Source organism: Misgurnus anguillicaudatus, chromosome 19 (assembly GCF_027580225.2).
Source record: "Misgurnus anguillicaudatus chromosome 19, ASM2758022v2, whole genome shotgun sequence".
NCBI lineage: Eukaryota > Metazoa > Chordata > Actinopteri > Cypriniformes > Cobitidae > Misgurnus > Misgurnus anguillicaudatus.
Genome location: NC_073355.2, coordinates 21,642,188 through 21,656,600, shown reverse-complemented (window position 1 = coordinate 21,656,600; position 14,413 = coordinate 21,642,188). Strand labels below are relative to the sequence as shown.

The 14,413-nt window shown below is 38.3% G+C and overlaps 1 protein-coding gene and 1 long non-coding RNA gene across 2 annotated transcripts in view; one reads left to right on the top strand and one right to left on the bottom strand.

Moving 5' to 3' along the window:
• Positions 1–1,822: 1,822 nt before the first annotated feature.
• wnt9b (wingless-type MMTV integration site family, member 9B) lies at positions 1,823–7,153 on the top strand. The gene is made up of 4 exons (XM_055192035.2): positions 1,823–1,973; positions 2,894–3,147; positions 4,324–4,589; positions 5,832–7,153. The coding sequence occupies exons 1-4, from the start codon at positions 1,888–1,890 to the stop codon at positions 6,300–6,302; spliced, it is 1,077 nt and encodes a 358-aa protein (XP_055048010.1). The 5' UTR covers positions 1,823–1,887; the 3' UTR covers positions 6,303–7,153.
• LOC129433487 (uncharacterized) overlaps positions 6,150–14,413 on the bottom strand; it is a 44,808-nt gene continuing 36,544 nt past the window's right edge. The window contains exon 6 of the long non-coding RNA XR_008640413.2: positions 6,150–6,286. This is a non-coding gene — a long non-coding RNA (uncharacterized lncRNA). The remainder of the gene's footprint in view (positions 6,287–14,413) is intronic.

Genomic DNA, 14,413 nt, shown 5'->3' with positions numbered 1-14,413 from the left:
TTTTGTGAATGCTATAGTTAAGTCAATAGAGGGTGCTACAGATAAGACACCACAACAGTGTCTTACTAAACTAAAGCAGCACAGCTATAACTTGCAGCTCTTTGCATTTAAATGCAGACCTTAAAATTGTAGATCACTATGAAGAGGTGATAATCTGTGTCAGTAAGGGGCTCTAACAATCTGAAAGCATGTTTCTTAAAAAAAAAATCTGTTAAAAATGACAATGCAAACATTATACAATGTAAAAAATATTTATTATATCAACAAATGTTTAATAAATTAAGTTCAAATCAATTTGTTAAATTCAAGGTGTTTTACGTTAAGTCAACTCATTACTAGTCAAAAACTTAAAATTGTAGGTTGAATTGACTTGCATAACCAATTTGATTAAAACGTTTTTGCAGCTTAATGAGAGATCTGTTTTTATAAAAATTTAGCTATTTTTAATGCAGATTTTTTTTTCCTGAGATGCATTAAAAACAGTGACAAAGAAATATGAAAAATACCTGACACATCCATAAAATGTTGTTGGGACAAATTGTTGCCAATATCAGAATTTTACTTGTTTGATTTCCATAATATATGTTTTATAGATATATTTTATAAATATAAATTAATCTTTAATTATTATTAATATAAATTAATCATAAATTCAACTTTAATATCATTGGCACCAACCTTGGTGCAAGGTTTTAGTATCAACGTAATAAAAATAGTATTATATAATATAATAAAAATATTGTGTTTGGCACATTTACATTTTCAAAGTTCTGTTGGTTATATCAATTTATGTCCTATTGTCTTATATTAGGATATTTATGAAAATTGATTATTCATTGTCCATATGGTCCCACTAATTTAAAGAAGTATTTTTGGGCCACTTTACTTTCTGGACACACAAATGTACTAATCATTTACATTTCATGAGCAGGGTATGCCTCTTTCATATTGTTGGGCTTGGTCACAGCAAAAGTAGGAAGTGCACCTGACACACCTCTATCACAAAGGTGGGTGTTGTAAACAAAGAAGGTGACATCATAAAGGAAATCTGGAGCCCAGTTGGTCAGTAACTGATGGAGGGGGGAGGAACTGAGATGAAAGATCAGTCGTGATTAGCTCATTATATCTTCTGCTCAGTGATGACAAGACTGAAACAACAGCAGCATAGTTAATGATGTTAAGGAAATGAGAACAGAGCCACAGTTTGTAGCAACAGTTTGTAAACATGGTGCTGAAACTAAACAAGAGTAAATAGGCTCACTCTACCCTCACTAAGTTTGGGGTTAGGGTCTTTAATTTCATCCTTATATACTGTATCATTCCATTTTTTATATTCGCCTCTACAACTGTAAAGCTGCTTTGCTCTAGTGCAAACTTGTGAACAGTGCTATAAATACATTTGAATTGAATTTAATTTACACATCCCTCAACACCACGTGTATACAGTGAGAAACTCTTATTCCATTACAACAGCTGTAATAAACTTAACATAGGCCTTTAATGTACATATTGTACTGTAGTTATTATTTTAGTAGACTCGATTAGTCATCAAACAACATATTATTACTAAATACTATCATCTAATTGTGGTGCTGCAGATTACATGGCTCTCTCATGTCTTTAATAAACAAAAACCACAAGAGTGTACAAACCACAGAAAAGTGCACCTGCCAATACGCAGCACGAGAAGAATATTTTCATTGTCAATGGGCGGAGCAAACGACAGATGCACCAATAAGTTTAACGAGCGTCTCTTACCCTCTCTGGACTGCGCCACCAAAAGGGCCAAAATGAGTTTCTTCCCCTTTAAGAAGTTGCGCTGTCCAGCACAGCTGGGATTTCTACACGGACAGATAGCGCAATGAAGAGCAGCGTCGACCCGTCATCATGTGCACCGGGCTTCCGAGGACTGCCTGTCCGCTGCGACTTTTTGCCCTCTGCATCCTTCTTTCCTACGCAGCAGCATATTTCGGGTCAGCGGTTGTTTTTAAATCCTCACTCATTTCTCATTAGCCTCTGAGTTATTTATTGAGAAATAGACATGTTACAGAGTAAACAGCTGATTTAGACTTGTTTTCTGTGGCAACAGGTGGAGAGATTTTGGTGATCTTGGATATCCAATGCGCAATTACGCATATGCTTGTTAATGTTTATTTTTGCACAATATTGTTTCAAACATCCTGTGCAACAAATAGTGCTGAATGAGGTGCTGAATGAAATAATGATTTGAAGTATGTGTCAGTTTGTTTGCATGTAATTAACAATTTACATGGAGACATCTTAAAATGTATTGCGCAAGTAAACCATTAGATTTTTTAGTAACATTAAAACTATTTAAAAAATAAATCAATGGCAGCATTATTGTTTTTAAAGGTTATGCTGTGTATTTGTATCCAGATGTCTTTTGATGGTTTTGGCACTGCATGCTTTCCCTTGCGCTACCTGATCATTAAGTTCTTTCTGGCTCATAGTCACAGGACGTTGCCCCACTGGTGTGTTTATATAAAGACTCCTATAAACAAGCTCCAATGCATTTTATTTAAAGTGGTTACTTTAGTTTCTTTTCCGCCAAAGTAGTGTTTTCAAAACCTTTGCGCACACTGTCCAAACACGTGTAGTTTGGTATGTGTGCATTCTCTATTCAAACTCGACTATTCAAATGATGTAGGCTATTATATTCAAAGCACTCGTGTCACCACAAGTGCGCATTGGAGAAAAAAATAAGAAAAAAAACAGGGTCATTAACAGTTTGTCGCTAAGAAAGAAAACGTGTAACTGACATGAAATGAATCATTTAGTTTATTGAGCATGCTTTTTAAAAGCACTAATAAAATAAAGTCTAACTGTTGTGTTACCAATCCAGTAGTTTTATTTTGTGTATTTTCACTGTTAGGCTTACAGGTCGCGAACCTTTGGTCTTTCTGCCTGGTCCGTTTTCCAACGAGCCCCCGAACGGAAAATCGCACCTGAAGCAATGCGAGCAGATGACCTTGACGCGTCGGCAGAAGCGCCTGTGTCGGCGAGAACCGGGGCTGGCGGAGACTCTGAGGGAATCTGTCCGCCTCAGCCTCCTGGAGTGCCGCTATCAGTTCCGCAACGAGCGCTGGAATTGTAGTATGGATGGCCGTGGAAGCCTTTTGAAACGAGGTGAGGTACTGCGAGAAATGTGAGTTGCAACACCCTCCAGGTGTCCAAATTAATTCTCATAATGCATATTGAAAGTTTGAAAAGCGCCCACAAATCCTTCTTATAGGCTACTTTTATGCCAGAGAAGGCAATGTTTTACTATTAACGATGCAGAAACCTCCATTTATCTTCTCGTTATTTGTGGTTCCTCTTGTGCGTAAATGCGCATGCAGGATGTGAACGTGAAGGCATGCGCAGGTCATTCCCCTGGTAATGATGGAGTTGGGAAGCGCGGGATCCCTGTGCGGTGAGGCCTCGCGGGGCCAGCTGAAGTATTTTTATCTCGCGGAAACGCGCCCAGTTCTCAGAGGAAAAGGGCGGCATGATCGCGCGCTTTCATCTGACACAAAACTTTTCCTAGTCTAAATAATAATTAATTGGATCAAAAATACCCCTCAACTGTGGGCCAGCCAAACGACGATTTAAAGAGATCGCACGGGGGGATTATGGTAAATCGACTACGACAAAACGCTGCCTTTAACAGTTATTTAGAAAATTTAATTATGCTTTTTTTAACTTAGGGCATGAAACATTTTGAAAAAAGTACATGATCCAAATATGGACTATAGCATTTTTTATGATTTACATAGGCTAAGTGAACAGGAAAAATTAAAATTTCGTTTGCAAAAAGTGTTAAAACATTCAAACATGTTTAGGCTATTTCTAATAACATTACATAGGCTACGTCACTTGCTGTTAAAAAGCTTTTCAGAGACACATGTTCCACATGTTTACATTTTGCAACATATTTACAGATATGGCGAAAAGTAATGTCTGAAGTATGGTAGGAACAAAGCCAAACAACTGCAACCATAATTGAGGGTTTATTAAAAACGGATTGAAAAAAAATCAAGCATATCCTAAAATGTCTACCGTTTTTTTTTAGTTGTTAATATTTTGTTGATCCTCCCTTGTTGTCTTTTTTGTGTCATTCATCTGGGACTTCAATAAGCGTTGTGCATGTGTCATTTTTTAATACTTCCTTATAATATTTTAGGCTGAAGACGTAAAGGTCCCAAAGTTGGAAACCACTCCTGGCCACTACTATTTATCCATTTAATAATATACCATTTACAAAACTGCACATTTTAAATCAGTCTTGCACATTACTCATGCATGAATGAATTTCTTGATCAGGGTTTAAAGAGACGGCATTTCTGCTCGCCGTGTCTTCAGCAGCGCTGTCTCACGCGCTGGCTAAAGCGTGCAGCTCGGGTCGGATGGAGCGCTGCACCTGTGATGACTCTCCGGGTTTGGAGCACCGCGAGGCCTGGCAGTGGGGTGTATGCGGAGACAATCTGAAATACAGCACCAGGTTTCTCAAGAAGTTTCTGGGCCAAAAACGGGTCAGCAAGGACCTGCGCGCTCAGATCGACGCTCACAACATTAACGTCGGCACCCGGGTAAGATGTGTAAATACTTTAAAATACTCTTGTTATGCATCTTACATCAAGAAGGATTGAACCTGGAACATTTTTGTCAACATTTTTAAAGTGTTTTGTATAATGTAGCCTACTTTAAAGAGGACTGCTGTTCGATGTAGCCCAAAGGAGAGTTTATTGAATGGGGTGAGGCAGGTAGATGAGCAGGCATTGGCCAGCTCTTTGGAGCCAGGTGTTTCTTCCCCTGGTCCAGGCATGACAGTGCTTGCTGTGGGGGCCCTCTCGAAATTAGAGGTCTCCCGTGAGGGCGATTACACAGAGAGGAGTCCTCTATAATATACAAGGATTTTTCCACGTACTGTAGTTTCCAGCCCTACCAGTCTCACTGCTCCCGTCTCGCCGCCACGCTCCCAGACTTTCATAAATCCTCATAACACCCCCAAACAGTCCGGTTACCAGGAGACTGACAGCCTCGGGGAAAGAGAGAGAGAGAACGATAAAGGGGGAGGGTTTATGAAAGCGAGATTCAAGGAGCGAGGAAAAAAGAAATGGCTGGACAATCTTATCAGGCTCCGATTTAGTTGGTTCCCACAGTAGACACCTCAGGCCACAGATGGTGGTTAACAAAAACAAGCAAAGGAGGCAGCCCCTCGTCTTTTAGATTCTGTCCGTTTCCTCACTTATACTTCATTATGTTTTCTCGGGTGGCCCTGAGGTGGAAGCTCATACCTGTTTAGGGTGGAACAACCCCATCGACCATTTGACCTCCGACCTGCCCCAGGCCCTTTTAGGTTGTCTTCACTGCTCTGCAACGTCCTTATTAAGTGATGGGATATAAATAGGATAAATATAATATTAATTGAATTGAGGCAAAGGGTATAAATAATTAGATCAATTAAAAAAGAGGGAAATGTGCTGATCTGAGCATCAGTAATGGTAGTTTTAGGTCCTCCAGAGGTGCAGGTCAGAGTTGAAATACTGCCAGGCCAGGCATCCCCCCTACATCCATCATCTACCCCATGTCAACCCAATATCTTTAGCTCAAGGCCATGGAGTCCTTCAACATTCCTTGAATTCCACAACTTTACTCTTGTGAACAAATTTATGATTTTCTTTACTATCTTTATGAACTGTATTTAAATATATTTCTATGTTTGCCCCACCTCGACCTTTTCGGAGAGATAACACACCTAAATAATCCCTCACCATCTTATTTTTTGCATAGAGTAACTCACCCGGTATGCTCATGTCTTTTATTTGCAGGCAGTAAAGAGTGGACTCAAAACCACCTGTAAGTGTCACGGTGTCTCCGGTTCGTGCGCCGTGAGGACGTGCTGGAAGCAGCTCTCTCCGTTTCATGACACAGGCCACCTGCTAAAGTACCGCTACGACACAGCCGTCCGCGTGCACAGCATCACCAATGCCGCCACGGGTGAGACTGAGCTGGCAGGGCCACGGCGTCACAGCAACACGGGCCCTCGCCCGCGACCCACAGAGCTGGTGTTTCTGGAGGAGTCGCCCAGCTTCTGCAGGCCTTCGCGCTATTCACCCGGCACGGCCGGCAGACCCTGTTCCAAGGACACCAGCTGCAGCAGCCTGTGCTGTGGGCGGGGCTACAACACAGCCCTACGCCTCACCACCCTCTCCTGCCACTGCCAGGTCCGATGGTGCTGCCATGTCGAGTGTGAAACTTGTGTCAGAGAAGAAGAGGTCTACACCTGCAAGAAACACTGAGAGGATGAGGCTTAAAGAGTCGCTGAAGAATGCATTACATGCCAACAAGATAAGAAAATGGTAAGATGAACGTAAGATCAAGAGGAAAGGTTTGGATGTTGTCATCCAGGGAATGCCGAAGGGGAATGGTAGGAAAACCTGGACACGGGGCTCTGAGCAATTGTGAGATGGTTGAATAAAGTAAAAGCTGCTCTTGTGCTATCAAGGAAACAAAGTAAGACATAAAATACATTTCCCTGCTTCCTTGTCATCAAACTGAGAAACTCATGTTGTAAGAAGAGCCACTTGAATGTTGCTGAATGTGATGCTCAGTAAAATAACGGACCTGTTGCCTTTTGAACTGTTCATGATGAACGCATACTTTATGGCAATGGACTAGAGATCTGCATTAATACTCAAATTAATACTCTGGGAGTCATTGTGACTCCAAGTCAAACAGTTTTCATTTACCTGCCTTTACTGCATATCTCTCTATTGCTCTGAGAGTCCACATACATACTGTATAGGGGTTCAAAATTATACTGAGAGTATGAAGCACTTATGCTTTTTTGTCGATTTTATGATAGTCGCTTATTCGTAAGGAAGAAAGTACTTGTGTTTGTTATGATATTCAAAGTTATTGTGCTTAACATATAATGGGGTAGGAGTGTTCTTGATGAACTGGAATTTTACTGGGACAATCCACTTTTATAGACTTTAATGAATGTTAGAACAAGTTATATAATCAACCACGGTATGCTTTTATATCTTGAATGGCCATTAAATGGCTGAAACTAGTAATAGATATAGGAATGTATTTATTGCAACTACACAAAACCGATAAACTGTTGCACCTGACACAATTACTTATACCCCAGACTGCATTCTTTAAATTATATTTTAATATTTTTTTGAAAAAATTGATTTTCTTAGTATATTCTGCCACATCACTGCAAAATATACTGTCAGAATAAATGGTCCAAAGCAGTCTTTGGGGCAGTATCCTTTATAAAAGGCCTAATACATGTATGTTAGGGTGGTCCTTATAATGGGTCAAATTTTTTTTTTTGAAATGTTCAACTCTCACACCCTAAATGGTGTTCCTACAATATCTAGAGGTTGCTCAATGCCTTTGAATATTTCCGAAATCACATATTTTTGCAAAAACTGTACCATTTTAAAACGCACAACACACATAAAACTTGCTTCTTGGAGGGTAACTTTGTTCCAGTTATTTCAGTCTCTTCTGATCCGAGTAACCATATAGTGGACTTACTTCGTGTTGCTTCAGCCATTGTCTCACTGTAAAATATTTGCTGTAATTATGCAACTGGTTGCCAGTAACTTACTGTAGAAGATAAGACTGAAAATGTTTCATGTTCATTTAACTTTGAACAAACTGTTGCTAGTAAATAACATAAATGTAAAATCTACAGTAAGTTACTGGCTGCTAGTTGCCAGTAATACCCAGTAATACTGTAATTTCTACAGAATTTTTTTACAGTTGTCTATTGTGCTTTATTCACATTGAAGCTTTCTTGCTTTAAAAGACATATCACAACTAAAACAGGAGTTTTTATTGAATGGAGCATGGTCAAATACGTCCATTGCTGCCACAAGTATATATTATTAAGCAATTATGCTAGCACAAAGTATCATAATACGCGAATGTGTTAAACTTCAAAGGACTCGAGCAACCTCTAAATATTTATTGCTATTATTGAAAAAAATTTGCCCAATTTTTTTATTTATTTATTCAAACATATTGGTGGGGTTAGAGCATGAACTTTTAAAAGTTGAAAAATAAGGACTACCCTACTGTATGTACATAAATTTGACAGCAATATGTACCTAATATGCACTCTGTGGTATCACACTGTAAAAAGAAAATGCAGCATGAAGTTAAAACAACTTGGTTTTGCAAGTCAATTCAACCTACTATTTACATAACTTATAAAAACAAGTTTTGAAGATTTGTTAAGTTAAAGTAACATAAATATGTTGATTTGGTCAAATCACTTTTTACAGTGCAGTATATAGCTCTGATGTACCAATCCGAAGCAGATGCAAAGATGTACTTTTTTAAAGGGTACCACCCCAGTGAAAGCTAGGGACCATTTTTATGTGACACTTTCCTATGCTGAAATATGTGTGAAAGCATTAGAGATTGAACAGAAGATGTGTGTTATTGGAGTTGCCCAAAACTTTTCGTTCGGCTGTGTAAACGTCTGGCTATCTGAGTGTGTAGTCTCTATACTTTACATTCCCACCAAGGGCAATGAGAGCGAGTACATCTCATTCAGAACAAAGAAAACATCTTTCCTAGTAAATTAAGCTCTCTGCGTAAAGTCTCATCGTAAGCCCTTTTATGTGTGTGAAGCCTTTGATAAAGTCCATTCCAGACGTCGATTTACCCCATTACTAATCAGAGCAAATAACAGCACTTTTTCTGCCAAAAGTTCAAGGTTTTCATGTGGGTTTTCTACTAGTTACATTTCTTTTGTGTTTCCAATTGACAAATGATGACACTGAGAAAATTAGTAAGTTGGAGCGAAAACTAGCACTATGGGTGCACTTGCTTTGTTATGTAAAGATGCTTTTCTACATTCCAACACAAAGTATTACTCAAATACATTTGCTGTTAACATTATAAAACCCAGTCTTTTAACTGAAATCTGAATTGACGGGGTGTGTGTGTGTGTGTGTGTGTGTGTGTGTGTGTGTGTGTGTGTGTGTGTGTGTGTATTTTGTTTCTGGGAAGGGAGAAAATTGCAATAAATTCGTTCCCATTAATCAAAAGGACAATTCAGTCCAAACCTTCAGTAAGATGTCAGTCAGCTGAAACATTTGTTAAAAGTCTGTCGCAAGAGGGTTTCGCTGTGACTAGTTGAACTTCATACAGCTTTCACCTGTAATTGCTTTGGTTTCTGTGAACGAAACTTTGCTAAATGAAGACGCTGAGTCACAACATGCAAATACCCGAAACCCCAATGGTAGCCGTGGAAACCCAAATGAGATCCTTTTTTTAGTTTTGAGAGTATGTACATGTGATCATATTATGTATGTTTCTCTGCTGCGGATGCTGAAATGATGACATTTATAGCACAGCTTTTATATCAGGATGCCTGTAATGAAAGTTGTGTTAGCCTGCGGGTTATAAAGGTTTGTGTTTTTGTTTGTTTGTTTGTTTGTGTTGTCATAGCTTTAACAGTGTAAAATTTCACTTTGTGATTACAGCATTTCACGCCGGGGATTTTTTTTTACTACCTCACCCGGTCTGTGGGGGATTTAAATATTAAGATGGTTTCTCTTGCTAGATATTTCAGACACTGCTTCTTTTAAAAGTTTTAGTCTGAAGTAAAATGTATTTACCCAGTTTGAACTTTTTTTATATAGTTCCTATTTAAGAAAACTTTCAAATAAAATTATGCATACCATGTACCTTTGTATAAATGTGGTCTTATATTTGCCATGTTTTAAATTACACTTTAAAATGCTTGATTTTGTTTTTCTCTTTCTGTCTCTCTCTCGCTCTCTCCCTCTGTGTGTGTGTGTGTGTGTGTGTGTGTGTGTGTGTGTGTGTGTGTGTGTGTGGTTGTGGTTGCACACCTGTCCACAGCTCTGCACGTAAGCACCTGCTCTCTAGTTAAATGACAGCTGATCATGGTTCTCTCTGGGCCATTTCACCGAATCAATGACATATCCGTCCCCCAGGACATTATATTCAAAGAAATGCAAGAAAACTAACTCTAAAATACATTTTATTATTAAACAAAGTTTCTTGCACATTAACCTAACACCAAATTTTATCTATATTATTTAAAACATTAATACAAACTATCCAGAACACTGAAAAAATAGCAGTTGTTATCTGTCCCCACTTTCTATCTTTATACCTTGAAACATAAGTAATTTTTGCATTTTTGTGTGGCTCCATATTCCATCTTTGCTTTAAATATTTTTTATAATTAAACAAATCATATTATTTGAGATAAAATTTTACTTGTGTAACCATGGTTTTTACTCATGTAACTCATGTCATGTTACAATACACATTTTTAACAGTTGCAACACCTAGATGTTTGAAGACCACAAAAATATTCAAAAAGTTAATTTTCTCAAAAAATGTTCTGTATATTTAATGATATTGTAGCTACTGTGAGGGTCATTTTACGTTACCGTCCTGTTACCTAAATAATTTCTTTGATGTTACCTGTTTACTTTTAAAAATAGTCCTTTATTATAAATCACCCAGTGTTTTCATGGTATTATAAATCTTTGTTAAAAATCCAGCCCTGTTATTTTCAGACTTGTTATTAAAATGCGTCCATCTTCCATTAAAAAACTTTGCAAAAATAAACTAGTTACCTGAGATTGACCAATTTCCATGTGTTATTCTATTCAGTGTTGAAAAACAAAAATTTTGTTGAGTTACAACATGCAAATAGCACTGATACGGTACAAGGCCCTTTTGACCCTGTCGAAAACACCGGCATGATGGTCACCGCCTTAGGTCGCCGTGATTTCACCAAGTAAGATGTGAAGACATTTTTTGTTGATCCTGGATCAACGTTTTAATCAATGATACCCCAACCTACCCTTAACTCAAACCCTAACCATTTTTAAACCCTCAAATTAGTGTGAAATAATAGTTTGAGGAGTATTTGAAGAGTTTCGTTGCAAAACGAGATAAATCCATTTTTTGTCAAAACATGTTTATTATTATGTTATCATGTTATTATTTTGTTTTATGGTGCTACTTAGCTGTATTTTTTAAGTTATGAAGGTTTAAATCAAAACAAACGAAATGCGGTTGAATTGAAATTAATTGAAATGCAAAAAAACGAGATTTCTAAACAATTAAAAAAAACGGTGGTTATCTCGTTTTGCAACGAAACTCTTCATTTCTTAAAAGCCCCTAACCCAATCCTAAACCTAACATTCACACTATCTTAATCTTGCAATCTGATTGGTTATTGAAAATGTTGATATACGACAAACAATGGTGTTGATTCAGGATCACATCTTACTTGGTGAAATCACGTTCACCCAACAGGGTCATGTTGTGTTTTGGCAGCCTGGTCTCACTGTTAATACGTAGTATGTAACTTTCAAAAACACCTAACATATGTTTTTGTACGTTTAAATAGATGCTGAAGCGTACAATGTAGACGTATTTGCAACATTTAATCGTAGCATTATTACATTTTTAAAGCTACAAAATGCAAAACATTTACAAATATCTCATACCATAAAGATTGCTGTACTGTATAATTTTACTTTAATCATTTAATCGATAATGTTACCACACTAATCCTACCCTAAACCCAAACCCTTTTTATACAAATATTTGAAAAATACATAATGTATTCCTTTTATTTTATGCAACGTAAGACAGAAATGTGGAGGCATCTTGAAGCACAATATTTGAAATCAAATTAATAACAAACGCGATATTTGACGTTTACAGTTGCTGCTGATTTTGGATCTGTCCCTTGCAATCGTATGAATTTTAAAGATGTGGATAACAGCGAATGAATAAAATGAACATCTTTTGTGAATTTATGTTGTGTTTTGGTGTAATTATTGTTGCAGGAGAAAATGCCTTTTGTGTGTCATGGCAAACAAACTAAATATTACAAAATGATTTAATGATTCCAGAAATGTTAATAATTTTAAGGTTTAAAGTGTAGCCTTGTTTAATATTATGTAATTCTCTGAAAGTCATTAACATTTTATTAAAGGAGTCTTAAATGAATAAGTCAGAAGATATGAATAAAAACATGTCATTACACTCTAAAAATGTCTGGGTTAGTTTTGACCCATAATGGGTAAATATTAGACAGAACATGTGACCCAATGTTGGGTCATTGGGTATACCATGGGGTATAATAACCCAGCAGTTGGGTTAAAATAACCCAGCATTGGGTCAATTTTTAACCCAGCACGTGTTCTGTCCAATATTTACCCATTATGGGTCAAAACTAACCCAGACATTTTTAGAGTGTAGTATGAGGAAGAAACGCCCCCATAATTAGGGCCCGAGCACACCGGGGTGCGAGGACCCTATTGTTTTTGCTCGGTTTATTATTATTATTATTATTATTATTATTATTATTAGGGCCCGAGCACACCGGGGTGCGAGGACCCTATTGTTTTTGCTCGGTTTATTATTATTATTATTATTATTATTAGGGCCCGAGCACACAAGTGTGAGGACCCTATTGTTTTTGCTCCGTTTATTATTAGGGCCCGAGCACACCGGGGTGTGAGGACCCTATTGTTTTTGCTCCGTTTATTATTATTATTATTATTATTTATTCTTCTTCTTCTCCAAAGTGAATCGCATTTTTGAGGGGCGAAACATGCTCGAAAACTCATGAAATTTTGCACACATGTCAGGAGTGGCGAAAATTTACATGTGGCATAGGCGCCAGAAGTGGGCGTGTAGAAATGGCTCGATAGCGCCACCTGCAAAATTTCAAGAGAACAGCCCCCCCGCTACGAAAAATGTACAGATACGAAATTTGGTAGGATCATCTATCACCCCAAGACCTACAAAAAAGTCTCTTGGAGCGAAGCTCTAAACCCAACAGGAAGTCCGCCATTTTGAATTTTTGCCTTGATTTTTGTGCAAATTTGGTCATTTACAGCCTTCATACTTTAACGAACTCCTCCTACAGATTTAATCCGATCATCGTCATATTTGGTCAATCTCATCTAAAGGCCTTTGCGATGTTAAATTGCGGAGATCTTGACTTTTCGTCAGAGGGTGTGTCCGTGGCGGCCTGACAAATTTCTGCATTTTCGCCATGAAACAGGAAGTGGCTCTAACTCAGTCATACAATGTCCAATCTGCCCCACGCTTCATACGTTTGATAAGGGTCTTGGCCTGAACACATTTCAATGCCAATATTCAACTTCACTCATAGCGCCACCTAGAGGTAGGAGGAAATACCATGTTTTATGCTCTGATTTACTGCTCTTAGAGATTTAATCAAATCATCATCATATTTGGTCTGACTGATGTTAAGCCCTTTTCCTTGATAAATTGCGAAGATCTTGACTTTTCGTTGAAGGGCGTGTCCGTGGCGGCCTGGCAAAGTGTGATGTTTCGCCATGAAACAGGAAGTTGTTATAACTCAGGCATACAATGTCCGATCTGCCCCTGACTTCACACGTTTGATAAGGGTCCAGGGCTGAACACATCAACATGGCATAATTCAGTAATACTCATAGCGCCACCTAGAGGCAGCAGGAAATACCATGTTTTACGCTGTGATTTTCTGCTCTTAGATATTTAACCATATCAACATCATATTTCACCAGTGTAATCTCAAGACCTTGTGTGATGATAAAAAGCAACGACCTTGACTTTTCATTAAAGGGCGTGTCCGTGGCGGCCTTGCAAAGTATCGGTAAATGAATCGCATTTTTGACAGGCTAAACAAGCCCAAAAAGTCATAAAACGTTGCACACATGTCAGAAGTGGCGAAAATTTACATGTGGCATAGGCGCCAGAAGTGGGCATGTAGAAATGGCTCGATAGCGCCACCTGCAAAGTTTCAAGCGAACAGCCCCCCCGCTACGAAAAATGTACAGATACGAAATTTGGTAGGATCATCTATCACCCCAAGACCTACAAAAAAGTCTCTTGGAGCGAAGCTCTAAACCCCACAGGAAGTCAGCCATTTTGAATTTTTGCCTTGATTTTTGTGCAAATTTGGTCATTTCCAGGCTTCATACTGCAAGAAACTCCTCCTACAGATTTAATCCGATCATCGTCATATTTGGTCGGTCTTATCTAAAGGCCTTTGCGACCCTAAATTGCAGAGATCTTGACTTTTCGTTGGAGGGTGTGTCCGTGGCGGGCTGCCAAATATCTGCGTTTTCGCCATGAAACAGGAAGTGGCTCTAACTCAGGTATACAATGTCCAATCTGCCCCACGCTTCACATGTTTGATTAGGGTCTTGGCCTGAACACATTTCAATGCCAATATTCAGCTTCAGTCATAGCGCCATCTAGAGGTAGCAGGAAATACCATGTTTTACACTATGATTTACTGCTCTTAGAGATTTAATCAAATCATCATCATATTTGGTTAGATTGATGTAAAGCCCTCTGCGGTGAT